Here is a 26,670-nt window from a genome sequence, read left to right as displayed (position 1 = left end):
CACAGGGGGGCGTGGCTTAGTGCAACCTCTCTGGGCACAGGGGGGCATGGCTTAGTGCAACCTCTCTGGGCACAGGGGGCGTGGCTTAGTGCAACCTCTCTGGGCACAGGGGGCGTGGTTTAGTGCAACCTCTCTGGGCACAGGGGGCGTGGTTTAGTGCACCCTCTGAGCACAGGGGGCGTGGTTTAGTGCACCCTCTGAGCACAGGGGGGCGTGGTTTAGTGCACCCTCTGAGCACAGGGGGGCGTGGCTTAGTGCAGCCTCTCTGAGCACAGGGGGGCGTGGCTTAGTGCAACCTCTCTGGGCACAGCCAACTCTCAGTATGTTGAGGGGGCGTTAGTATCATGATCAAATGTAAACAAATTCATGGGACCAGTGTGATCGGTTCCTATGGGAGATGATGAATACATTGTCACAGTTGCTGTGGATGTTTTTGAACCACTAAAATGAACAAAACTGTAGCAAACTAGTTTAATTACTTACAAGCATGTCTCCTGATGACTACTGGCACCTGACTGAATGAAGGATGGGCCAATCAGTGTGGCCGAGTAGATGATGCAATCTGTTCAGGAACTAGATTGGCTAACAACTGAAATGGCTTTGATTATGATGACAACCAGTAGGATAGTTTCTCAAGAGGATCTAGTCATATTTAACACCTATAACGCAACCAAACATGTTGGGTAACTTTACATCGACACGCCTTCCGTCAACCCTTTCACTACCACACTACCAAATGGTTAACCCTTTCACTGCGACAAATACAGATGGTTAACCCTTTCACTGCCACATGACAAAGGGTTAGCCCTTTCACTACCACACTACAGATGGTTAACCCTTTCACTGCGACAATACAGAAGGTTAACCCTTTCACTGCCACACGACAAAGGGTTAGCCCTTTCACTACCACACTACAGACTGTTAACCGTCTGTAGTGTGGTAGTGAAAGGTTAACCTTCTGTAGTGTGGTAGTGAAAGGGTTAACCTTCTGTAGTGTGGTAGTGAAAGGGCTAACCCTTTGTCGTGTGGCAGTGAAAGGTTAACCGTCTGTAGTGTGGTAGACCGTACAGGCTTTTAAATCACTCTTGAAAACCTACCTGTTCTCCTTGGCCTTCCCCCCTACTTAACCACCACTAGACCCCTGGCCCTTCTATCCTCTTTGTTTTACTGTGTCCTACCAGTTTTTATTACTTTCATTGCTTTATTATGTTTTTAATCCTATATCTTGCACCATATTGTTTTGTTTTTGTTGCTTTCATTGCTTTGCTATGTTTTTTTTTCTTTCTTTCTTTTAATCTTATACCTTGCCTCACACTATTTTGTTTTTATCAACTTGCTTGTGAAGCACTTTGGTGTCAGCTGCCGCTGCCTGGAAATGTGCTATACAAATAAAACTGACTTGACTTGACTTGACTAGTGAAAGGTTAACCTGCTGTAGTGTGGTAGTGAAAGGGTTAACCGTCTGTAGTGTGGTAGTGAAAGGTTAACTGTCTGTAGTGTGGTAGTAAAAGGTTAACTGTCTGTAGTGTGGTAGTAAAAGGTTAACTGTCTGTAGTGTGGTAGTGAAAGGTTAACTGTCTGTAGTGTGGTAGTAAAAGGTTAACTGTCTGTAGTGTGGTAGTAAAAGGGTTAACCTTCTGTAGTGAAAGGTTAACCGTCTGTAGTGTGGTAGTGAAAGGGTTAACCTTCTGTAGTGTGGTAGTGAAAGGGTTAACCTTCTGTAGTGTGGTAGTGAAAGGTTAACCTTCTGTAGTGTGGTAGTGAAAGGGCTTCTGTCGTGTGGTAGTGAAAGGGTTAATTCCCTCAGGGGAGTGCGTGTCCCTCAGAGTAATGCATACGTGTAATATTTCACCAGAGGGGTCAGAGTGCAGGGGTCACTGGTCGGTCATTAGACGGCCCCTGATAGGGTCTGTGTAGAAGCCCCGCCCACTTCAGGAGACCATTCCACTGTCACTCACCCCACTGGCACAGGCCTGGAATTCAGCAATTTTTTTAACAAGGTGCTTAAAAAGTCCTTGAAATTCAAATCAACCATTCGCATTGAAAGTTTTGTTCATCCATGATAAAATTCTTCTGAATCAAGAAATACAAATTTAAAGTGTGACCAATTGTCGGAAATTGGGTTTAAGACATATTATTGGATCAGAATCTTTTTCTATAAAAAACAGCATTTAAAAGTGAATTGTATCCTTTTTAAATGCCCTTTTTAAAATAAAATAAAAATAGTGCTTGGAAAAGTACTTAAGTCCTTCAATTTCAATTTGCAATGTCTGTGGGAAGGGAACCCTGTCTACTGAATGTGGGAACGGGTTTGACCAGCTAGCAACTGTCCTTTCAGGTGAGCTTTGAATGTCTCAACTGAGCTGCACCTCCTCATCTCTTCTGGCAGACTGTTGTTAGATTGACTGTGTGATTCAGCATAATATCAACAATATCCTTCCGTGTGATAGCTGACCATGTAGACGTGATGAGATGAGGATAATATAACCAGTAATTCTCAACGATCCCATTATATCCCACACCTTGCTTTTATGGTCACTGACGCAAGCTGCGCTGTTGTAGTGGATGAGATGCTGCTGTAAGCAGGATGTAAAACACCCAGACGCTCTTTTTAACGGGCTGTTATTAAACCTATAGACTGGTAGTGTGGACGTATGAACTCATACTCATACTGTTATTAAACCTATAGACTGGTAGTGTGGACGTATGAACTCATACTCATACTGTTATTAAACCTATAGACTGGTAGTGTGGACGTATGAACTCATACTCATGCTGTTATTAAACCTATAGACTGGTAGTGTAGACGTATGAACTCATACTCATGCTGTTATTAGAACACGGTGTAAGCCCCCATTAAACGGCATATTGTGTCGGGAAAGCGGTTTTATTTTCTTGAGTTATTGAATCGAAAGCTGCATTTTAAGTTTGCGGTTTGAAGTCATTTAAAATGTGACAGTTTAACCTTTTTATTTTTTATTATTGTATTTGCTTTTCCAAATAAAATCGGACTATGCTCAATTGGTTTCTTCAGATTACAAATGCCCATAGTAAGAAGAATCCAAGCTTTTTGAGGCTTTCTTTTTCGATACCTTTCGATCCCTGATGTCGATGCCCAAAATCGGTGCGGTTCTGCTTGGTGTAGTTGTTTTTAAATTTGGCTCTTCCAGACATTTAAATGAAAAACAATCTGTTTTTAATACAAATAGACCTCCTGTTCACTGTAAAGTGCCACGTTTTGATATATTGAGCTTTAAACTTGAAATAACGAAGTTTAAATTTTTTTGGAACTCACAACACACAACCTAAAACCCCTCCCTACCTCCCTCTCCCAAACAGTTCCTAATTTTTTTTTATGTTGCATGATCATGTATACATTTATTATGTATTATATTTGTTATGTTTAAATATCAACATTATCTGGCCATCCTCAGTAAATACTATCAAACTCCTTTGACCTCACCTACTTAAAATCATTGACGTAGAGAGAGGGACAGAGAGAGGCTGAGGCTCCCCCGCCCCCTCCCTTTCCTCACTGTTTTCTCTGCCTCTGAGCCGGGTTAGCTTAGTTTAGTTACCGGTAGCAGCTAACTAGTTAGTTTTGGTGAGGATGCAAAGCATGTAAGATGCATTGGAAGCGTTGCGGGGAAAAACAGGCAGGGACTTATTTCCTGGTCTCAAAATGCGCACTCTAACGTAATATAGCACGCTGTTGTTGTTGGGCTGCCGGAGCTGCGCTTGGGAGGAAATGTGAGACTTGCCACAGGATTTGCCCAAAATCTGTGCGGTTCTGCTTGGTGTAGTTGTTCTAGACTTTGACCTATACCCAGCCCTGGTCGCCTCTTCGTAACATGAGATGGTCTCCGTGTCCCATCCACATCAGGACCAAAACCTCACCACACAAGAACAGTTTGTTCCCCTCTGGAGTGAGCCTCATCAACAAGGCTCGGGACCCTCACTGACGCCCCCCCCCCCCCCCCCCCCCACTGTGTCACATTAACACACCATACTGGACTATATACTTGTATATACAATCAAAACATACTTGTTCATACTTCGCTGTTCATACTTTTTGCACATAACTGCCCAATTGCACAGCCCACTGTTTTTTTAATAGTATTAGTGTATATACTTGACCACAGTGTACAGCCCTGGCCTATAATCTTACATCTCTTTTTTTATATACTTATAATTATACCTATATTATATTGTGCTTATATATAATTTTGTTTATATCATTGTATTTGATTCCACCTCTTTATTTTACAGTTGTACAGCCCTGGCCTATTTTTTTTTCATAATTCTAATTCTATTGTGCTTCCTTCTTAATTTAGTTAATATTTTATTCCACCTTTTTATTTTATTGTCTGTCCATCAATGTCTGATTTTGAATAGTCGGGCAGTTGCGTTATTTATACTCTTATTTTGAAGGGCAAGCTAATGACACTGTTATTTATACTCTTATTTTGAAGGGCAAGCTAATGACACTGTTATTTATACTCTTATTTTGAAGGGCAAGCTAATGACACTGTTATTTATACTCTTATTTTGAAGGGCAAGCTAATGACACTGTTATTTATACTCTTATTTTGAAGGGCAAGCTAATGACACTGTTGTTTATACTTTTATTTTTAAGTACTTTGGGACTTTCCCTAACAACATGCAGATAAGCCACGTTTTCTTCTGAAGTATTGGGGCCTAGTGTGTTTTCAACTCCTCGTTTTCCTTTTCTCTTCCAACCCCAGATCATTCAGTGTCTCAGCCAATCATGGTGTCCCGTCGACCGGGGCAGGGTTTCCATGGCGGCGGGGAGGTGGGCGTGGGCTCTGTGATGTCACCGAGGTCAGAGAGCGGCGGGCTGGGTGTCAGCATGGTGGAGTACGTGCTCTCCTCGTCCCCAGCCGAGAAGCTGGACTCCTGTCTCCGCAAGGGCCCCTATGTGAGTCCTGTCTGTCTGTCCACCTGTCTGTCTGTCTGTCTGTCCACCTGTCTGTCTATCCACCTGTCTGTCTGTCCACCTGTCTGTCTGTCTGTCCACCTGTCTGTCTATCCACCTGTCTGTCTGTCCACCTGTCTGTCTATCCACCTGTCTGTATATCCACCTGTCTGTCTATCCACCTGTCTGTCTATCCACCTGTCTGTCTGTCCACCTGTCTGTCTGTCCACCTGTCTGTCTGTCCACCTGTCTGTATATCCACCTGTCTGTCTGTCCACCTGTCTGTCTGTCCACCTGTCTGTTTATCCACCTGTCTGTTTATCCACCTGTCTGTTTATCCACCTGTCTGTCTATCCACCTGTCTGTCCACCTGTCTGTTTATCCACCTGTCTGTCCACCTGTCTGTCTATCCACCTGTCTGTCCACCTGTCTGTCTGTCCACCTGTATATCCACCTGTCTGTCTGTCTGTCTGTCCACCTGTCTGTCTATCCACCTGTCTGTCTATCCACCTGTCTGTCTATCCACCAGTCTGTCTATCCACCTGTCTGTTTATCCACCTGTCTGTCTATCCACCTGTCTGTCTATCCACCTGTCTGTCTATCCACCAGTCTGTCTATCCACCTGTCTGTTTATCCACCTGTCTGTCTATCCACCTGTCTGTCTATCCACCTGTCTGTCTATCCACCTGTCTGTCTATCCACCTGTCTGTCTATCCACCTGTCTGTCTATCCACCTGTCTGTTTATCCACCTGTCTGTCCACCTGTCTGTCTATCCACCTGTCTGTCTATCCACCTGTCTGTCTGTCCACCTCTCTGTCCACCCACCTGTATATCCACCTGTCTGTCTGTCTGTCCACCTGTCTGTCTATCCACCTGTCTGTCTATCCACCTGTCTGTCTATCCACCTGTCTGTCTATCCACCTGTCTGTCCACCTGTCTGTCTATCCACCTGTCTGTCTATCCACCTGTCTGTTTATCCACCTGTCTGTCTGTCCACCTGTATGTTTATCCACCTGTCTGTCCACATGTCTGTTTATCCACCTGTCTGTCTATCCACCTGTCTGTCTGTCCACATGTCTGTCTATCCACCTGTCTGTCTGTCCACCTGTCTGTCTGTCCACCTGTCTGTCTGTCCACATGTCTGTCTATCCACCTGTCTGTCTGTCCACCTGTCTATCTGTCCACCTGTCTGTTTATCCACCTGTCTGTCTATCCACCTGTCTGTCCACCTGTCTGTTTATCCACCTGTCTGTCTGTCCACCTGTCTGTCTATCCACCTGTCTGTCCACCTGTCTGTTTATCCACCTGTCTGTTTATCCACCTGTCTGTCTATCCACCTGTCTGTCCACCTGTCTGTTTATCCACCTGTCTGTCTATCCACCTGTCTGTCCACCTGTCTGTTTATCCACCTGTCTGTCTGTCCACCTGTCTGTTTATCCACCTGTCTGTTTATCCACCTGTCTGTCTATCCACCTGTCTGTCTGTCCACCTGTCTATCCACCTGTCTGTCTGTCCACCTGTCTGTCCACCTGTCTGTTTATCCACCTGTCTGTCTGTCCACCTGTCTGTTTATCCACCTGTCTGTCTGTCCACCTGTCTGTCCACCTGTCTGTCTGTCCACCTGTCTGTTTATCCACCTGTCTGTATCCACCTGTCTGTCTATCCACCTTGTAGAATAACTACGTTCCAAAAGAATAGATTGTCCAATACGTGGGGTTCCAATAGGTTGTACTTTATATAGAATCTTCAGCGCACGTTACATTACAGTTGAGTCCTCATCAGGTTCATTCATAAAACGCTCTCTTGTCAATCACCTAAAAGGACGCAGCTGGTAGCAGGTGCAATGCATCCTGGGACTTGTATTTCTACTAACGTGGTGACTAATGTAAATAATAGTATCTCTGACTAGAATAAACAAACACTCTTCCACTTCCACTTCTTCTTTCAAAGGTAAACAATAATCGATATTAACATATATGTAATATAACTCATAATCATTAACCTGGCCTATTAAGTTACAACACACCTGTCTGTCTGTCCACCTGTCTGTACACCTGTCTGTCTGTCCACCTGTCTGTACACCTGTCTGTTTATCCACCTGTCTGTTTATCCACCCGTCTGTACACCTGTCTGTTTATCCACCTGTCTGTCTATCCACCTGTCTGTTTATCCACCTGTCTGTCTATCCACCTGTCTGTCTATCCACCTGTCTGTTTATCCACCTGTCTGTCTATCCACCTGTCTGTCTATCCACCTGTCTGTCTGTCCACCTGTCTGTCTATCCACCTGTCTGTTTATCCACCTGTCTGTCTATCCACCTGTCTGTCTGTCCACCTGTCTGTCTATCCACCTGTCTGTCTGTCCACCTGTCTGTCTATCCACCTGTCCTACCTGTCTGTCTGACTGTCTTATCAACCTGTCTATCTGTATGTTTATCCACTTGTCTGTCTGTTAACCTGTCTGTTTATTTGTCCCATCTATCAGTTTGTCTTTCTGTGTTTGATCGGTCTGTCGGATCTGCCTTCAAATCTGTCTCTTGTCTCCATTTGTCTGTCCTCTCTCCACCCCTCTTTCTCTCTCTCTGTCCTCTCTCCATCCCTCTTTCTCCCTCTGTCATCTCCATCCCTCTTTCTCTCGCTCTGTCCTCTCTCCACCCTTCTTCCTCTTTCTCTCTGTCATCTCTCCATCCCTCTTTCTCTTTCTCTGTCATCTCTCCACCCCTCTTCCTCTTTCTCTCTCTGTCTTCTCTCCATCCCTCTTTCTCTCTCTGTCATCTCTCCACCCCTCTTCCTCTTTCTCTCTCTGTCTTCTCTCCATCCCTCTTTCTCTCTCTGTCATCTCTCCACCCCTCTTCCTCTTTCTCTCTCTGTCATCTCCACCCTCTTCCTCTTTCTCTGTCATCTCTCCACCTTCTTCCTCTCTCTCTCTGTCATCTCTCCACCCCTCTTCCTCTCTCTCTGTCATCTCTCCACCCTCTTTCTCTCTCTGTCATCTCTCCACCCCTCTTCCTCTTTCTCTCTCTGTCTTCTCTCCATCCCTCTTCCTCTCTCTCTGTCTTCTCTCCATCCCTCTTTCTCTTTCTCTGTCATCTCTCCACCCCTCTTCCTCTTTCTCTCTCTGTCTTCTCTCCATCCCTCTTTCTTTCTCTGTCTTCTCTCCATCCCTCTTTCTCTCTCTGTCATCTCTCCACCTTCTTCCTCTTTCTCTCTCTGTCATCTCTCCACCTTCTTCCTCTTTCTCTCTCTGTCATCTCTCCACCCTCTTCCTCTCTCTCTGTCATCTCTCCACCCTCTTCCTCTCTCTCTGTCATCTCTCCACCCTCTTCCTCTCTCTCTGTCATCTCTCCACCCTCTTCCTCTCTCTCTCTGTCATCTCTCCACCCTCTTCCTCTCTCTCTGTCATCTCTCCACCCTCTTCCTCTCTCTCTGTCATCTCTCCACCCTCTTCCTCTCTCTCTGTCATCTCTCCACCCTCTTCCTCTCTCTCTGTCATCTCTCCACCCTCTTCCTCTCTCTCTCTGTCATCTCTCCACCCTCTTCCTCTCTCTCCGTCATCTCTCCACCCTTTTCCTCTCTCTCTGTCATCTCTCCACCCTCTTCCTCTCTCTCTGTCATCTCTCCACCCTCTTCCTCTCTCTCCGTCATCTCTCCACCCTCTTCCTCTCTCCCTGTCATCTCTCCACCCTCTTCCTCTCTCTCTGTCATCTCTCCACCCCTCTTTCTCTCTCATCTCTCCATCTCAGTCTCCATCTCTGTCTCCATCTCAGTCTCCATCTCTGTCTCCATCTCTGTCTCCATCTCTGTCTCCATCTCAGTCTCCATCTCTGTCTCCATCTCTGTCTCCATCCCTGTCCTCTTTCTGTCTCCATCTCGGTCTCCATCTCTGTCTCTGTCTCCATCTCGGTCTCCATCTCTGTCTCTGTCTCCATCTCAGTCTCCATCTCTGTCTCCATCTCAGTCTCCATCTCTGTCTCCATCTCAGTCTCCATCTCTGTCTCCATCTCAGTCTCCATCTCTGTCTCCATCCCTGTCCTCTTTCTGTCTCCATCTCGGTCTCCATCTCTGTCTCTGTCTCCATCTCAGTCTCCATCTCTGTCTCCATCTCTGTCTCCATCTCTGTCTCCATCTCTGTCTCCTATCTGTCTCCACCTCTGTCCTCTATCTGTCTCCATCTCTGTCTCCACCTCTGTCCTCTATCTGTCTCCATCTCTGTCTCCATCTCGGTCTCCATCTCAGTCTCCATCTCTGTCTCCATCCCTGTCCTCTTTTTGTCTCCACTCTCGGTCTCCATCTCGGTCTCCATCTCGGTCTCTGTCTCCACTCTCGGTCTCCATCTCGGTCTCCATCTCGGTCTCCATCTCGGTCTCCATCTCGGTCTCCATCTCTGTCTCCATCTCAGTCTCCATCTCTGTCTCCATCCCTGTCCTCTTTCTGTCTCCATCTCGGTCTCCATCTCGGTCTCCATCTCTGTCTCCTATCTGTCTCCACCTCTGTCCTCTATCTGTCTCCATCTCTGTCTCCATCTCGGTCTCCACCTCTGTCCTCTATCTGTCTCCATCTCTGTCTCCACCTCTGTCCTCTACCTGTCTCCATCAATCTCCCCGGTCATTAATATGTCCGTCACCCTTAATTACTACCATTCTGTCTGATGTTAATGGCGTCTCCACCTCGTTATTTATGCCGCTCAGTGTGCGTCTTCTCGTAAGCTGTCTTTCTTTCTCTTATCTGTCTCTCTCTCTCTCTTCCTCTCAGCCCCCCCTGCACCTCTCTCTCTCTCTCTCACTCTCTCTCTCTCTCTCTCTCTCTCTCTCTCTCTCTCTCTCTCTGTCTCTGTCTCTGTCTCTCTCTGTCTCTATCTTTCTCTCTCTGTCTCCCTCTCTTCTCTCTCTCTCTCTCTCCTCTGTCTCTTCTCTCTCTGTCTCCCTCTCTCTCTCTCTCTCCTCTGTCTCTTCTCTCCTCTCTCTGTGTCTCTGTCTCTCTCTCTCTCTCCCTTTCTCCCTCTCTCTCCCTCCCTCTCTCCCTCTCTCCCTCTCCTCTCATTTGAAGCAGTGGAGCATCTCCATGTCCTTGTGACTCATCTTATTATATCTCCTGTTTATCTGTTTATCTCAGTCTGTCTGTCTCTCTGCGTCTCTATATTCCTCTCCGTCCCTCCTGGCTTCCTGGGAAATTTGGGAAAGATTATTTGGACAATTCTCAGGTCATTGGAAGTATATATATAGATTCTGTAATACACTGTAGTATGACACTAAGCACTACTATTAGCCCATAGTAAGCATTAATATTACCATTCAGGTATAATGATGAATGTGGGTGTACTTGGGTAGTTCCTACATGACTGTTCACAACAAGGTCTGTCTATTATCCTGAGTAACTCATAAGAGACAGAAACGTTTCTCAAAAGTATCTTTTTGGTGCTTTGAGCCACAAAGCCAAGTGCCATTCAGCTCCATTATTATTGGATCGATGGCAGATATCTCCAAAACTAAGCAAATCGCATCAAAAAGATCTGTATCCACCTCATGTTTTATTTTTGGGTGAACTGGCCCTTTAAGTCCCCCCCCCCCCCCCCGGCCTCCTTCTCCTCCACAGGGGCCGCGGGATGGAGAGGTGGAGGAGGAGAAGCGGGAGAAACCGAAGGCGGTGTTTGAAGGAGAGAAGATGAAGGAATTGACGGAGGTCGAGGGCGACATCATCAACGACGTTATCAACCCCAATGGGCTTCAGAACGGCCTCGACGTGGATGTTAAAGAGTTTGGGTAAGACACACTCCTACTCAGAGCTGCCTGTACATCACAGCCTGCTAAACACCTCTGTCTCTACTCCTGTACGTCACAGTCTGCTAAACACCTCTGTCTCTACTCCTGTACGTCACAGCCTGCTAAACACCTCTGTCTCTACTCCTGTACGTCACAGCCTGCTAAACACCTCTGTCTCTACTCCTGTACGTCACAGCCTGCTAAACACCTCTGTCTCTACTCCTGTACGTCACAGCCTGCTAAACACCTCTGTCTCTACTCCTGTACGTCACAGCCTGCTAAACACCTCTGTCTCTACTCCTGTACGTCACAGCCTGCTAAACACCTCTGTCTCTACTCCTGTACGTCACAGCCTGCTAAACACCTCTGTCTCTACTCCTGTACGTCACACAGCCTGCTAAACACCTCTGTCTCTACACCTGTACGTCACACAGCCTGCTAAACACCTCTGTCTCTACACCTGTACGTCACACAGCCTGCTAAACACCTCTGTCTCTATGCCTGTACGTCACAGCCTGCTAAACACCTCTGTTAGAGCCATATGAAATCCGCGTTCACGGAATCGCGGAATTGAGCAATAAAAATGGAATCGGCTGTAAACGTGGAATACTGCAGAATTTGCCCTAATCTGGACTGAAATTCCGTGTTCGGGAGAACATGGAACGTTTGGTGCAACGCGAACATGACCGGGGACGCTACAGCGCGTTACACACAACACACAGCAATGTCCAAGCGTCTAGCTGCTTCGGTGTTAATGTTAACGTCAGAAGAAATTCCACACTAAGCCCTAAATTCAGAGCAGCGCAGTATCCTAATGACTTGTATATGACCGGCGATAAGGTGTTTAGCAAATTCTGTCAACATGCCGTGGACTGGACTCGCAAAACACGTGCGAAGATCACTCTCCAAAAGCCATGTCAGGAACACGGGAAAACACTGTGCTTCAAAACAGAGTAGGGTATATCTGCAGTGCCGCAGCCCCATACACACCAGCTCTCTAACGATGATCCCTGGTGATCACAATAGATACAGCTAGAGGGCGAGGCTAATCACTGACACTATTGTGATGAAATAGCTATGTAACGTTGCAGTACATAAAGTACACAGGACTAGAAAGTATAGCTTCTTGCTAAATCTGGTGCACCCATCTATTGTTTAATGCAAATGATTGTCAGTAGTACACACTGTCCTTTATAAACTAAACTAAAGGTGCCTAAATTATGCATTACTATATTTCATCACAATAGAATAGATATAGCTAGGCTACTTACATTGTGATAATGTCATTAGTAGCTAGCTGTATCTATTGTTTGTTTACACTTGAAATGTGTGTTTTTATTTTGTCACAATATTATTTGAAAAATATTGTGTAAAATTGAACTGTATTTCTGAGTTGCAGCACTTAAAAACATTAAATGGACTGTTATATCTTATTAAATTGTGGACATTTATTCATTCCCACTTATTAAACACTATTTCTGATGGTAAAATGAGCATACAAAGCAAAATACAGAATTCAGAAATATTAAAACGGAAAAAACTGAATTTGGAAAAGAAAATTATGGAATTTGGGAAAAAATAAAACGGATTTCATATGGCTCTACTCTGTCTCTACACCTGTACGTCACAGTCTGCTAAATACCTCTGTCTCTACACCTGTACGTCACAGCCTGCTAAATACCTCTGTCTCTACCAGGGTTTCCGTTGGTGCCGGTCTCCGTGTCCTGCAAGATTTCAATCTCACGGACAAATGGGAGAAATTCTGGTCAGAGTTTATTGAGCTTAAAAACAACTGATAGGCAGGCTATATAAAGAATGACATCCTCAAGACATGTAGATTTATAATATTTTAACTTAAAACTAGGCTACTTTTGCGTATATATTATATTCCAAATAAAATAAGTCCTGTCGATAGACTCTCATGCTGCTGCTGACTTGAAATCGAATAGGCGAATTTCCGCAGTCGGCCCGACATTAAACGGCAGTCTGTTATAATCACATTTTTATGAGCTAACGAATTCCGTTATATTGGACATTTGTATTAATTATATCAAGCGAAGAACTGAGAAATTTGGCACTACTGACTAGAGAGAGAGAGACGGCAACATTATCGTGTGGGGTTCACTGAAATCTAAACGTTGCGTGATTTGCCGAATCCAATGACTATCTCCGCCTCCCAACGCAGCGATACGCTAATCCAGCTGCAGCTCCTGCCCACCATTCTGATCAGCAAACCACAGGTCGCGCTGCAGCAGCGTCGCACCCCAAATGAATCTCGACATCGCTTCACCAATACTCGTATCAGAACACTACACACACATCATAATGTTCACAGCAAACTGTAGTTGATCACCAGGTATGTTTTATTAACGTAGGTTGAATAATTCATATAAGAAAAACGATAGGGAAATCTCTCTTACCTTTCTCCACTGGTTAAAAATGCCAGGAACTGGTGATACTTGCTGTGCGCGTGAACATATCACTTGGAAATGAACTGACGGTACGTTTTTATTGATATATCATTGGGATCCCCCTCCGAAATTGGTCAACACGTCACCACGCATTTTGGCCGGAGCTTAAAAAAAAGTGTTGATAGAATTTGACGTTCTGAGCGCGGTGGACACCTTATGTCTGTGTTTATAATGAATGAATGGTAAAACGGATTATATTGAAACATAGTGCGAGTACTCACAACAACTATTCACACAATTTAAAACAGCCCATATTTATTTTGTCATACACAATGTTTGTATCTATTGGTTTATCTAATGAAGACCGTTGTGCTTAGAGGGAATAATTTTCACAGGACATTATGACCGGAGAGATTTAAATATGTCGGACTTCAACAGATTTTCCCGGTAAAAAAACGGTAATTACCGGACAACGGAAACCCTGGTCTCTACACCTGTACGTCACACAGCCTGCTAAACACCTCTGTCTCTATGTCACAGTCTGCTAAACACCTCTGTCTCTACACCTGTACGTCACACAGCCTGCTAAACACCTCTGTCTCTACACCTGTACGTCACACAGCCTGCTAAACATCTCTGTATCTATGCCTGTACGTCACAGCCTGTTAAACACCTCTGTCTCTATGTCACAGCCTGCTAAACACCTCTGTCTCTATGTCACAGCCTGCTAAACACCTCTGTCTCTACACCTGTACGTCACACAGCCTGCTAAACACCTCTGTCTCTACACCTGTACGTCACAGCCTGTTAAACACCCCTGTCTCTACATCACAGCCTGCTAAACACCTCTGGCCAAGAGAGCCAGAATCTTTACCAAATCCGGACATCCGCGACTGAATTAGTTTGAAAGAAAATGTGGCTATAACTTTGAATTGGATGTAAACAGAGTATCACTAACAACCACAAATGTTGCTTCTCTGAACATTTATGAGTTATGAAGTGATGTAGTTATCAGAAAAGTCAACAGACTATACTTCAATGTCTTTTCCACGTAAGGAAACCATACCTTTATGCACAGACGCTGTGAAATTAAGTTATTTAACTTTCTAAGACAAAACTTTAATTTCTTATTTATAAAAGAGACAAAAAAAGATGAGATAAGATATATGCATGCATTAAAGCATTCCGTCTCCAGACGGATTTCCGTCAATTTGATTGGGGAGATCCGTCCATTTGATTCGCAGTCTGACGGAAGTATTTGCATGATTTGTAGATGCATACAGATTGAAACAAAATTGAGCCAATCAGAGGCGCCAAATATGGAAAAGGGCTTTTTTTTCCTATCGCGCCAAGCAGTCATCATCACTCAGCGACTCGAGAGACAGGTCGCCTTTTTTGCAGCCTCACGCGTCAACTGCTTGTTTACCAACGTCACAGCCACCACGCTGCTTGCACTCGCTGCTATATACCGATTAGCTAACGTTAGCTTAATAGCGTCTGTTAAATGGAAGGAGTAAGCCGGCCACTAAAAAGAGAACCCACCGCGGGGTTCTCAGATGAAAAGGATGAGCGGGACCACCTAACAAAAAGTTTCGAGAGGAGAGGACGTTTGAAGAGACTGGCTAGGCAGCGCTACTGGGGGCTGTAGTGGTGAGTTAACTTGTTCCGTGTGCCGCAACGATGTCAAAAAGAAAAACAGAAACAACACGTTTGTCATTGTCGTGTTACTTCACAGTACAATATGTGAGTCCCCTGCTGTGGTTGTGAGTATACGTTTATTAGCTTAACTCCGTAGCAACATCACACAGGTGTATCTGTAGTCAGTCTCCTCCCCACCGTATATATTCTCTCTGTCAGGATCTATGGGTAACATTACTGTATATTTGCATATCGTATATGTCACAAATGTAACAGTACTATATACTAAAAAAAAAGAAAAAAAAGAAAAATCTAACCCCGACTAACCTTAATGTCATGCACTTGTCCTAATAAACTAACCTACACTGTAACACGCAACACTTTGATGAACATTGTTACTCAGCTGATAGAGTTATACCCTTCTTGCTGTCTTGTCGCACAGAACTTGTAAGTCGCTTTGGATAAAAGCGTCAGCTAAATGACTAAATGTAAATGTAAATGTATATACCTGTAGTATGTCCCTATGCCATAAATGTCATGATGTCAATGTCATGCATGTCATAAATGTCACTGAATTGAAAATGGGGGACCCTGATGATGTAAACAAGACAAACGTCTTTCTCTGGTCTGCATCCCCTTAACAATTGTGTGTATTGAGCCATACTGTATTGTACCCATTCTGCAATCGGTTAAATATTGATTGATTGTTATAACGGATTGCAGAATGGGTACAATACAGTACAGCTCAATACACACAATTGTCAAGGGGTTGCAGACCAGAGAAAGACTTTCCTCTTTACATCAGGGTCCCCCATTTTCAATTCATCATAACATATATGACATACATGACATACAGATAGATAATACTGCTACATCTATACATTTATGACGTACCAGATTTACACAGTATTGTTTGTGATACAATAAGAGTCTAAAAAAGAGAGCATATACATTTGACGAAGAAACTGTACATTGGAGGAGGTTGGGTGGAGGGGGGGGGGACTGTACATTGGAGGTGGTTGGGGAGGGAAGGGTTGGGTAGGCGGGGTGGGGGGGTAACTGTACATTGGATTATCGACGAAACCGAAACAAGTAGGCTCCCTTAAAACGCCAACGCTATTAAAAAGAAATACAGTGGAGGTTAAAATAAGAATATGACTTGGCCTGAAAAAAATTTCAGTCAGGAGATTTTTTTTTGCTTTAATCCCTGTATATGGTGTATACTATGTCCTGCAGTCTATGTGGTGCTACTATATTTTCTTCTAAGTTTCTCCAGGATACAGATGCTTGGGAGTCAAACCAGGTGATCAGTGGTCTTAAAGAGTACGTTTTAAAATAGTGGTAAAAGTCTGGAAATGCTAAACCTCCGTCGGCGGTTTTTCTATTTTTCTCTCCCATCCCAATTCCATTGTGCCAATTCTCCCCTCCCCTGTCTTGAGCGTTGCTCGACTATGCCCCCCACTGGCCGGGTTGTAGGGAGGATAGAAGCCTTGCATCACGTGTCCCCTACGGTACACGAGGAGGCAGCCTGTCACATCTTTTCACCTGCCAGCGCGGACTCTCATTGGCCAGGTGTAACGTGTGGGAGGCTCACACTACCCCCGCTACTTCCTGTCTCTGCTGTGCAGGCGCCCCAACCGACCTGTAGGAGTCGCTGTCCACAACGTCCAGATTACCACCCATCGACTCCCCTCCCGCTGACTCTGCCAATGAGTCGGTATGACGGCTGGCCCAAGCCGGAGGCAACGCCGACAGCCGGAGTCGAACCCGGTGTCTTTTGCGTTGGTGACGAGCGCAATGTCCGCTGCGCCACCCAGCCGCCTCCATACCAATTATTTCTATTCTCCATCTATCATCCACAGCAACACTATATTATCACCGACATCCTGTTGGGAGATCCCCTTTGAACAGCCCATCTGAGGCTTCTCTCCTCCACGCCGCCTGTGGGGCTTTTTTTTTCGTCCTATTGCTAGATTTTTGTGAGTCGTTCCTCATCTTCATTGGGGAAAGTCTGGGAGTGTTGCGTATTTGGATTTTACGGTGGTTTTTGTTTTTGATCTTTTGTGATGTTTCTTGTACAGCCCATGGGGGCTATTCCATGTGATCTCGGGCTATGCAAATACATTTGATTTGATTCATATGCATATCATAGCCATCCAGACTATGCAGAATTCTGCTAGCCTGACTGCTTCAGATGTAGCCTGGCTTATCAGACCACCGTGTGCACAGATCAGATCTGGGACCTGCCCCAGACTGGATGTGGACCATGGATACAATGTGTACTTGAATAACCAGTGTAACCGTAGCCTAAGACGTTTAGTGAGATGTTCATTCTACTATTGGAATATACGCTTTGGATATACATTTCTTTAAAATCAACACTCAGACTCAACTGCTGGTGAATTGAAATGAACACTTGTCCGTTATGTTCAATCATTCTATAAATTCTGCTTCTCCAATCACAACGGTTGCTTACTGTACATTGATACTGTATTAACCCTTTCACTACCACACTACAGAAGGTTAAACTTTTCACTACAACCACACTACAGACAGTTAACAGTCTGTAGTGGGGTAGTGAAAGGTTAACCTTCTGTAGTGTGGTAGTGAAAGGGTTAACCTGTAGTATGGTTGTGAAAGGTTTAACCTTTTGTCGTGTGGCAGTGCAAGGGTTAACCTTCTGTATTTTCGCAGTGAAAGGGTTAACCATTTGGTAGTGAAAGGGTTAACTAAGCCCCTCCCTCTGTCACTCTTCTTCTTTCCTGCAGTCGTCCCCAAGGCAACATGCAGGCCCCGGGCCCCGAGGGCGACCTCCTGGGAGGTCAGGGGGGCGTGGGCCCCGAGGGCCTGGCCCCCCACGGGGGCGGCGGGGGCCCTAAACCCCCCGAGGACTTCTCTGGCGTGGAGCAGGGCGGCGTCGCCATGGACCCCATGGAGTCTGTGATGGAGCCACTGCAGTTTGACTACAACTCCCAGATGCCCATGGACAACGCCCCCACTGTGGGGCTGTTCGACTACGCCAGCCAGCAGCAGGTGTGTGTCCACAGGGGAGCGAGTCGGCTCCTGAGCCTTGGGGACGTGGAAGGCACCGCAAATGCCGTTGGTATTTGATAATGAGCGTTGTTGGGTGCGAAGCGGAGGAATGGTCACCGAAGTAAAATAATCAAACAGCAACACAAATAAATAATCAATAATGTATTGATAACTAAATCGTTCTTCCTCCAAGCAATGTAGTTATTCAGACATAGCAGAAGGGTCGCCAACACACAGATGGAAAGCATGCGTCTTCATCCTCTTCAGAAAGCTAAGGTTATGCTAGCAGGCATTATGGTAGTTAGTGGCGCACAAGGTCAGAAAGCTAATGTTATGCTAGCAGGCATTATGGTAGTTAGTGGCGCATAAGGTCAGAAAGCTAATGTTATGCTAGCAGGCATTGTGGATGCTAGTGGCGCACAAGGTCAGAAAGCTAATGTTATGCTAGCAGGCATTATGGTAGTTAGTGGCGCACAAGGTCAGAAAGCTAATGTTATGCTAGCAGGCATTATGGATGCTAGTGCCGCACAAGGTCAGGAAGCTAATGTTATGCTAGCAGGCATTATGGATGCTAGTGCCGCACAAGGTCAGAAAGCTAATGTTATGCTAGCAGGCATTATGGATGCTAGTGCCGCACAAGGTCAGAAAGCTAATGTTATGCTAGCAGGCAGCTGAAGAGGGATGAGCGCCCCCTGCTGCTGGCGGTCAATGTGTTAAAGGAAGCACCGTTTACTTCCTGTTCCCATGTTGATCAACTCTCTGCATAGGAGTGTGCTACCTGTTTTCTAACGTGTTCCGTCTGTTTGCAGCTGTTCCAGAGGAACAATGCCCTGGCCGTACAGCAGCTGACTGCAGCGCAGCAGCAGCAGTACGCCCTGGCAGCAGCACAGCAGTCTCACATTGGTAAGAGCGAGAGAGGCGTGAGGGACGTGAGAGAGAGACGTGTGAGAGAGAGGGACACGAGAGAGGGGGGGGGGGGGGGGGGCGCAAGCAGGGCTTGACATTATGTTTTTGACTCACTAGCCACTGTGGCTAGTGGTTTTCCAAAGTCACTAGCCACTCAGCATTTTCACCAGCCAAAAATCACCTCACTAAATAATTTTTTCATCAATACGTTCCCATTTTTATTTATTTTTTTAGTCTACTCTTTATAGCATATAGCCTGCCTCTAGTCTAAATGTCTATCTTTAGAGGATGACTTTGCAGCATGAATATTGTTTGGGATTCGGCAAGCACGCATTCGTTATTGAAAGTGAAACACGGATTCGAAGTCTCCCCTCTGGTCGTGCGCCGTTCACTCGGTGTCGCGGGCAGGGGTGGTAGCAGCGCGCCCGGCGGTTACCCCCCCGACCCTTTCTTCTTCTTATTATTATAACGTTACTACTTATGATTACAAAGGCATTCGTTTTGTGGCATTAACGTTATATAGTTACACGTTCAATAACATCAGCGTATTTACCGGACCATAGCAAGGCAAGCATTACTCAATTCATATCTCAGTTCCTTTCTTTGCTCAGAGCGTGCCGAGTTGTGCCCATTCTGCGGTCTGTTAATAAAGTTTTCAATCAGACAAGTGTATAGAACGAAGGGCTTTTATTATAACATTTGTTGCAGTAAAATCATTATGCCTCGTTTAGTACTCCTGAGGAGCGACGGTAATCCACTCCGGCGGGAGCTAACGTATTAGCCGTGTTGTGAGCTCTGATCAATGGCTGACATTCAGGAAGTAAAAACCTAATACGCGCTTGCCGATTGGTGGTAACACACTGCAGGACGCTCTAACGGGTGACGCGTCTCTCTTCTGACCAATCAGTGGTCTGCAGTGTGTAAGATTCTGATCAAACTGGCCAGTATCACGTCTTCGTCTGTTTGGCTCTCCATCCAATTCCTCTGCGTTGTGTACTTTTAATGGTCCTGACGTCTCCGATACTGGTAGATAAGATCCTTATCTCCCCCCCGTTAGTGCAATCCGTAAACCATAATACTTCCCCACCTCCGTAAGAATTCGACACTTCGACAACGTGAAATACCTTACAAGGAAAAGCATGGTTTTATTTCTCTAAACAGAAACCTCAGCTCAGATGTTAACAGATTGTATTGTCCTTGAAGAGTATATTTCTAATGATCTTTCGGTGTGTTCATATTATCGTCCTTTTGCTGTTCAGTCCAATAGTGTTCAGGCCTGTTCGTTAGCCTAAAACCATCCTCGTGGTAGCCGAAGCTACTGGTGATGTGCCATTCCCCCCCCCCCCCCCCCTCTCTCTCGTCGAGAGGAGAGAGTCTCTTCTGGTTTCTTCCCTCTTAGTCTCAGTCAGATTTTAGTTTGCTCAACACCCGGAAACACCGTTCGACTTATAGATGTTCGTCGTCGCAACGACGGCCCCGCCTTCTGGTTGTCATGCGACGTGTTGTCATGACAACTGCATAACCTTTAACACTAATAAACTCACGTTTCATTAAGATGAACCTCTCTCCCTCCTGTCCTGGGAGACAGTACACTCTAATCTCAGATGTTCTTCTAAGGAATTCATAACAAAACCCTCGCTGACGCGGCCTGTGCCTGTGAAACCACTGGTTCCACCACCGTTCTATCACCGTCTCCTGCTTCCATGCACATTTCGATCTACCATTTTAGCTGTGGTCATCTCTCCCCAATCTATACATCACATACATTGAAAAAGCACCGTTTTCTCTCAATCCCCCCTTGATTCTTATCACCCCTCAGAATCATAAGACTACTTGGTTTTTCAATTAATTATACACAAAAATAGACTCATAACAATGAGGGCCCCGCCGTCTGCTGTTTCCCTTTTGTTTTCCATCACCCGCATCACACCCAAACCAGAAAGGATAAACAACGGTCATGGAGGAGAGAGAGAGAGAGAGACAGAGAAAAACACAGATTGCAACTTTTCAGACGACACACCTAAAACCCTTCGGCCCCCCTATCTAGGTACCCCACGTCCAAATCAGAGCGCTCCCTTCCCTCTCTTACAGTACACCTCCCATCTTGGGCCGGTCCCATCTTCTAGGGCAAGGGCCCCTTTCAGTGACGGCTCCTTTCCTGAGCTGGTCCCCCTCCCAGGGCGCGGTCCCCTAGGCAAAAGTGTCCCCCCTGGTCTGCTACTGCTCAGTGTCTCTGGCTGTCCTCTCCACATCTGCTCCTCCACCGCCGCCGTCTCCTCTCTCTCGTCGTGGATCATCTGTGTACCAGGCTGCGGTGCCTGGCCCCTGCGGCTTCCTCCTCCTCCAGTCTGTCTCCTGGCCATCTCCATCGCTGTCGGTGTCATTCCCCCCTTGAAAGCAGAAACACAACACCGGCAGTCTTTCTGTACACTCGACTTCCCTTGTTTTGCTATTAGTCTACCACCTTCTCCACACCCATATCTAATCCTACAGGGCTGTTCCCTGTTTTGTTGTCTTCCGGCGTGACACCAGCAGCTAAACGATACCCACTCGGCGCTCTACGTTTGTCCCACGGTTGACCCCCAGCGCGCGCCAGTTCTTTCTGGTGACGTGTCCCCTCAAGACTCTGCCTATTTATTAGGTGTGAGAAGGCCCCACTGGACTTCCCTCTTTATTCCATAATTAACCCATTCAAATAACTGCACCATCTTTCTGTGCAATTCTTATTTAATCCTTTGTATAATTAAACTCTATATCTAATATTATTATTATAATAGATCCACTCAGTTTCTACCGTAGATTGACTATTGAATCACTCCCCCACTCCGCCACTAGATGGTAGTACAGGCCTATATCTAAATATTCCCCTATGGGTAATGAAAACTCCCCAGCACTACCCCCCCTCCGCCACTAGGTGGCGACCTACTCCTCCTCCATGGTGTTTTAGTTGACGTGTCACTTCCTGGTTCTAAACCCCTCGTGGCTCTGCGGCCATTTTGACTCGGTGCAAATGGCTACTCTCTCAACAAACGGCCGCTGCCCTTCCTTCCAAGGCCTGAAAACACCGCTGTTTTTCCTCTCTTTCCTATCCATTATCAGGGGACGCTTTCTCAGACTAATACTCTTGCCTGATCGGACATAATACACACTGGTACAATCTCCTTTCGACTTTCCTTCTGTTATGAAAACAGTCCCGCCATCAACAATTTTTCGATCTGATTCAAGCGCCCCCCCCCCCTTTCCTCATCTCGCATTTACCCTCCTTAAACCAAAACTGTGCAGCCTGCCTCATTTGCTTTTCATTCTCTGTAGATAACACCCTCGATTTTCACCATGGCTCTCTGCTCATATTATTACAGCTGGCATTCTCTCTCTGTGTCAAACTAGAAATGTTTACGTTTACGGATTCACTATCTGTTCGTTTTTATTTGGCTATAAAAGATCAAAACAACCGTGTGCACAGTGAACTCACATTTTTGATCGGAGCGCTGTTTCCCCTACAGCGCTGGTTCGCCTCCTGACCGCTCGACTCGCCGCTCTCTCCCAGGGCTGGCCGGCCTTGCTTCGATCATGATTCTCCCACACATTGATGACTGTTGTCCACTGTCGCCCCATTATTGAAAAAGTCTTTATCCGTTGTTCTTATCTCTTGCAAATCCGGCTGTCATCAACAACCAACAACAACCAACTGTTCCCGTTGTTTTAATCTCTTGCAAATCCGGGTCACGGCACCAACTGTAAGATTCTGATCAAACTGGCCAGTATCACGTCTTCGTCTGTTTGGCTCTCCATCCAATTCCTCTGCGTTGTGTACTTTTAATGGTCCTGACGTCTCCGATACTGGTAGATAAGATCCTTATCTCCCCCCCGTTAGTGCAATCCGTAAACCATAATACTTCCCCACCTCCGTAAGAATTCGACACTTCGACAACGTGAAATACCTTACAAGGAAAAGCATGGTTTTATTTCTCTAAACAGAAACCTCAGCTCAGATGTTAACAGATTGTATTGTCCTTGAAGAGTATATTTCTAATGATCTTTCGGTGTGTTCATATTATCGTCCTTTTGCTGTTCAGTCCAATAGTGTTCAGGCCTGTTCGTTAGCCTAAAACCATCCTCGTGGTAGCCGAAGCTACTGGTGATGTGCCATTCTCCCCCCCCCCCCCCCCTCTCTCTCGTCGAGAGGAGAGAGTCTCTTCTGGTTTCTTCCCTCTTAGTCTCAGTCAGATTTTAGTCTGCTCAACACCCGGAAACACCGTTCGACTTATAGATGTTCGTCGTCGCAACGACGGCCCCGCCTTCTGGTTGTCATGCGACGTGTTGTCATGACAACTGCATAACCTTTAACACTAATAAACTCACGTTTCATTAAGATGAACCTCTCTCCCTCCTGTCCTGGGAGACAGTACACTCTAATCTCAGATGTTCTTCTAAGGAATTCATAACAAAACCCTCGCTGACGCGGCCTGTGCCTGTGAAACCACTGGTTCCACCACCGTTCTATCACCGTCTCCTGCTTCCATGCACATTTCGATCTACCATTTTAGCTGTGGTCATCTCTCCCCAATCTATACATCACATACATTGAAAAAGCACCGTTTTCTCTCAAGTGTTTCACGTGACTGTTCTGGTACCCAATAGGGTCGCTTGGAACCTCGACAGAGGAGTAGGGTATATCTGCAGAGCCGCAAGCCCAACGAGAGCAGGGTACTTTATTATTATTATAAAAAAACAGCAGTGATGCGGTATTCAGCCTAACTCTGCGGTGGGCGTGATGTAACAGCGATACCGCGGTAATACCGATACCGCGGCAGCTCTAATTGATTTACCAATAATGGCATTCGTTATTGTAGCATCATACACTGATCGGCTGGTTGGCTAATGCTAACAAGGCCTGATCAGCATGAAATCTACGTGAAATCGTTCTTACCTGTGGCCGGTTGGATCCCAAAAAGGATTTCCCAGTTATTGGTCGCCATCTGGTAGATCAATATGTCCATTGGCTGATGCTATATTCCTTTACTGCATACTGAATTCGGCGTCGCAAAAGGTATTCCATGCGATCTGATGAAGGCATAGCTTCAGGAAAAAGTAGGCAGAATGAAAAAGATTTACATCCGGTCTGAAAACAAGGAGTACTCCATTCTCGAGACAGCACCACTACCAGGATCTGGCCGGCAATGCACTTTTCCGAATTGTTGTGGGAGTTGTAGTATTATGTAGTATCACTTGGATTGACTTAATTATTGCCGATGCCTTTTGTAGACTACAATGTTTTTTTTTCATAGAAAAAAAGTCACTAGCCGAATTCTACCCGCATTTGGCGGGTGGCGGGTGTTAATGTCAAGCCCTAGACGCAAGAGAGAGACGCGAGAGAAAACGTGAGAGGCGGACGTGAGAGAGAGAGAGAGAGACAGACGCGAGAGAGACGAGGGAGAGGGACGCGGACGCGAGAGGTGTGTGTGCGGCTGTGCGCGTGTGTGTGTCGAGAGGGAGAGGGAGGAAGAGAGACGCGAGAGAGATACGTGAGCGTGACAGAGTTGTGAGACTGTGTGAGAGAGACAAAAATGGTGTGTGTGAGAGAGAGAGAGAGAGAGAGTGCGCGAGTGACCTGGATCACTAACCTACATTAGACTAGCATTGAGAAAATCTGAAAATTGACCTCATTTGTTAGTTGAAATGTACCGAATGTTCTCCCCGGTGTAGAAGCACGTCCACTTTTTTCTCTTTGACTAAAAAGGGGGGAGGCACGGCAGTCCTTCTTCCACATTTCCTGAACTAAATTAATCACCGGTAGTTTCCCGTCCCAACTGATACTTGAAGATCGGCGCGCTCCGAGCAGTGAGGGCGACTGACACGCCTTTCTCCTCCTGATCATCTAGGTTTATGTGGGACGAGCTAATTGGGGCTAATGGCAGTCAAGTAAAGATTCTGACCCAATTAGCTCCAATGAAGTCATCACAGGGCTCTACGCTAACCTTTTTCCCAAGGAGCACATGTGCTCCTAAATGAAAAAACTTAGGAGCACACAAAGAAATTTAGGAGCACACAAAAATATTTAGGAGCACAGTGAAAATATTTCAAGTAACTGAGTTTATTTTTTATTTTTTTAAATACATTTATATTTGTACTGTGCGTGCGTGTGCAAACAGGAACGCGACACACATCTGTGCAATAGCACATACCACCAAAGTCACTGGCCCACTGTGTGCATCTGCGTGTGCAAACGGGAATGGGACACAGACATTTGAACTATTAAGTGATTAATGCCTACTGTGGCAAAGTTGTAGCCAACAACTAACGTCACGGTGACCAAATGCGTCCACATTTTTACAGGATTCTATCACATTTTCATAACAATAGCGAATATAACTTACCCTGCGCCATTTTCATTGAGGTTTCTTACAAATTAACAATGTTTTATTAGTCCTTTATATGCGGATAACATTCAAATCTTAAATTGTACCATTATGTTCCCGTTTAGACAAACATAATGCTAATGATGCACTTTTGTTAAGATAATTGGGTGACCATTCTCGATCACTGTACTCAGGTCCCATTAATAGTTTAACGCTGTTCAGATCGCGTCAAAGAATAGACGCGTCCCAGTGACCTGTGACCTGTGCTAAAGGTCTTGGGAATTGTATTAATTTAGTAGTTTTCACATTTTTACCTTTTAATTTTAAACCAATGCTGCCATCTAGACGGGATGTATTGGAGGGTGAAAGGTAGACGGGATGTATTGGAGGGTGAATGGTAGACGGGATGTATTGGAGGGTGAAAGGTAGACGGGATGTATTGGAGGGTGAATGGTAGACGGGATGTATTGGAGGGGGAATGGTAGACGGGATGTATTGGAGGGGGAATGGTAGACGGGATGTATTGGAGGGGGAATGGTAGACGGGATGTATTGGAGGGTGAATGGTAGACGGGATGTATTGGAGGGTGAATGGTAGACTGGATGTATTGGAGGGTGAATGGTAGACGGGATGTATTGGAGGGTGAATGGTAGACGGGATGTATTGGAGGGTGAATGGTAGACGGGATGTATTGGAGGGTGAAAGGTAGACGGGATGTATTGGAGGGGGAATGGTAGACGGGATGTATTGGAGGGTGAAAGGTAGACGGGATGTATTGGAGGGGGAATGGTAGACGGGATGTATTGGAGGGTGAATGGTAGACATGCTTGTTAGACTGGGACTACAGATGAAAACTAGCTAATTCTGGCACATTTACATTGATGTGGAAACTGAAGATGTTGATTAATGTCCTGGGTAAAAAAAAAAATTGATAAACTTAAAACTTAAACTTAAAACACCACAGTTACTCTACTGAAATTCAGCGTCAACCTAAAACGTGTGCCAGAGGATCCTGAATGTCGAGAGCTCGGAGAGAACGTTTGTTTATGATGTCGACTACATGGCTGTTTGCGTTCTGAACTTCCTGAACTGCATGCCCATCGCCTCCAGCAGCCTTGCCGGCTTTATTACACGTTACCATAGGGAGGTGTGGTGCTTACGTCGTGGCCATTTTCCCGTGTTCCACCCTCTGTCCAATGCAATGTATTTCCCCATTGCCCATTTCTAAATCGTCTCGTTTAAAACAAATGAAGCATTAACATTGGCATGGTGTACCTTTCTGTGCTTATTCATCCACAATCTATAGCTCAACATGAAAATATTCGCAATTAATCATAAAGAAAACCAAAAATGCTTAAACAATAATGTTAGTGATAGAAGGGAACTCGTTTTGTACAAAAATGGAAAGCTTTTCAATTTCCATGCGGCAGAATTGTTACAATAGCCGATAATCCATTTTCCCGATGATGAATCCCTACACGGGTGGACCTTGCGGGCGGTCCAGAGTGACGTCAGACTACACCTCCCTATAGCCCCCTCGTTCACATAAACCTCACTATAACATGAGGCCTGGCCAAATTATCATATTGCAGTATTTGTTTTGACGGTATTTATGTAATAGTTTTCTA

General features: G+C 45.6%; 1 protein-coding gene across 6 annotated transcripts in view; it reads left to right on the top strand.

Moving 5' to 3' along the window:
* Window positions 1-26,670, top strand: part of pum1 (pumilio RNA-binding family member 1) — a 165,265-nt gene that overhangs the window by 88,878 nt on the left and 49,717 nt on the right. For all 6 annotated transcript variants that reach the window (XM_084313574.1, XM_084313570.1, XM_084313571.1 and 3 more), the window contains 4 exons: window positions 4,746-4,939; window positions 10,529-10,695; window positions 17,513-17,777; window positions 18,587-18,680. In XM_084313574.1, coding sequence (XP_084169700.1) covers window positions 4,746-4,939; window positions 10,529-10,695; window positions 17,513-17,777; window positions 18,587-18,680 — 720 coding nt within the window. The remainder of the gene's footprint in view (window positions 1-4,745; window positions 4,940-10,528; window positions 10,696-17,512; window positions 17,778-18,586; window positions 18,681-26,670) is intronic.

Source organism: Notolepis coatsorum, assembly GCF_963971535.1.
Source record: "Notolepis coatsorum genome assembly, chromosome: 4".
NCBI lineage: Eukaryota > Metazoa > Chordata > Actinopteri > Aulopiformes > Paralepididae > Notolepis > Notolepis coatsorum.
The sequence above is the reverse complement of the archived record's forward strand: the minus strand, read 5'-3'. Positions and strand labels throughout refer to the sequence as shown.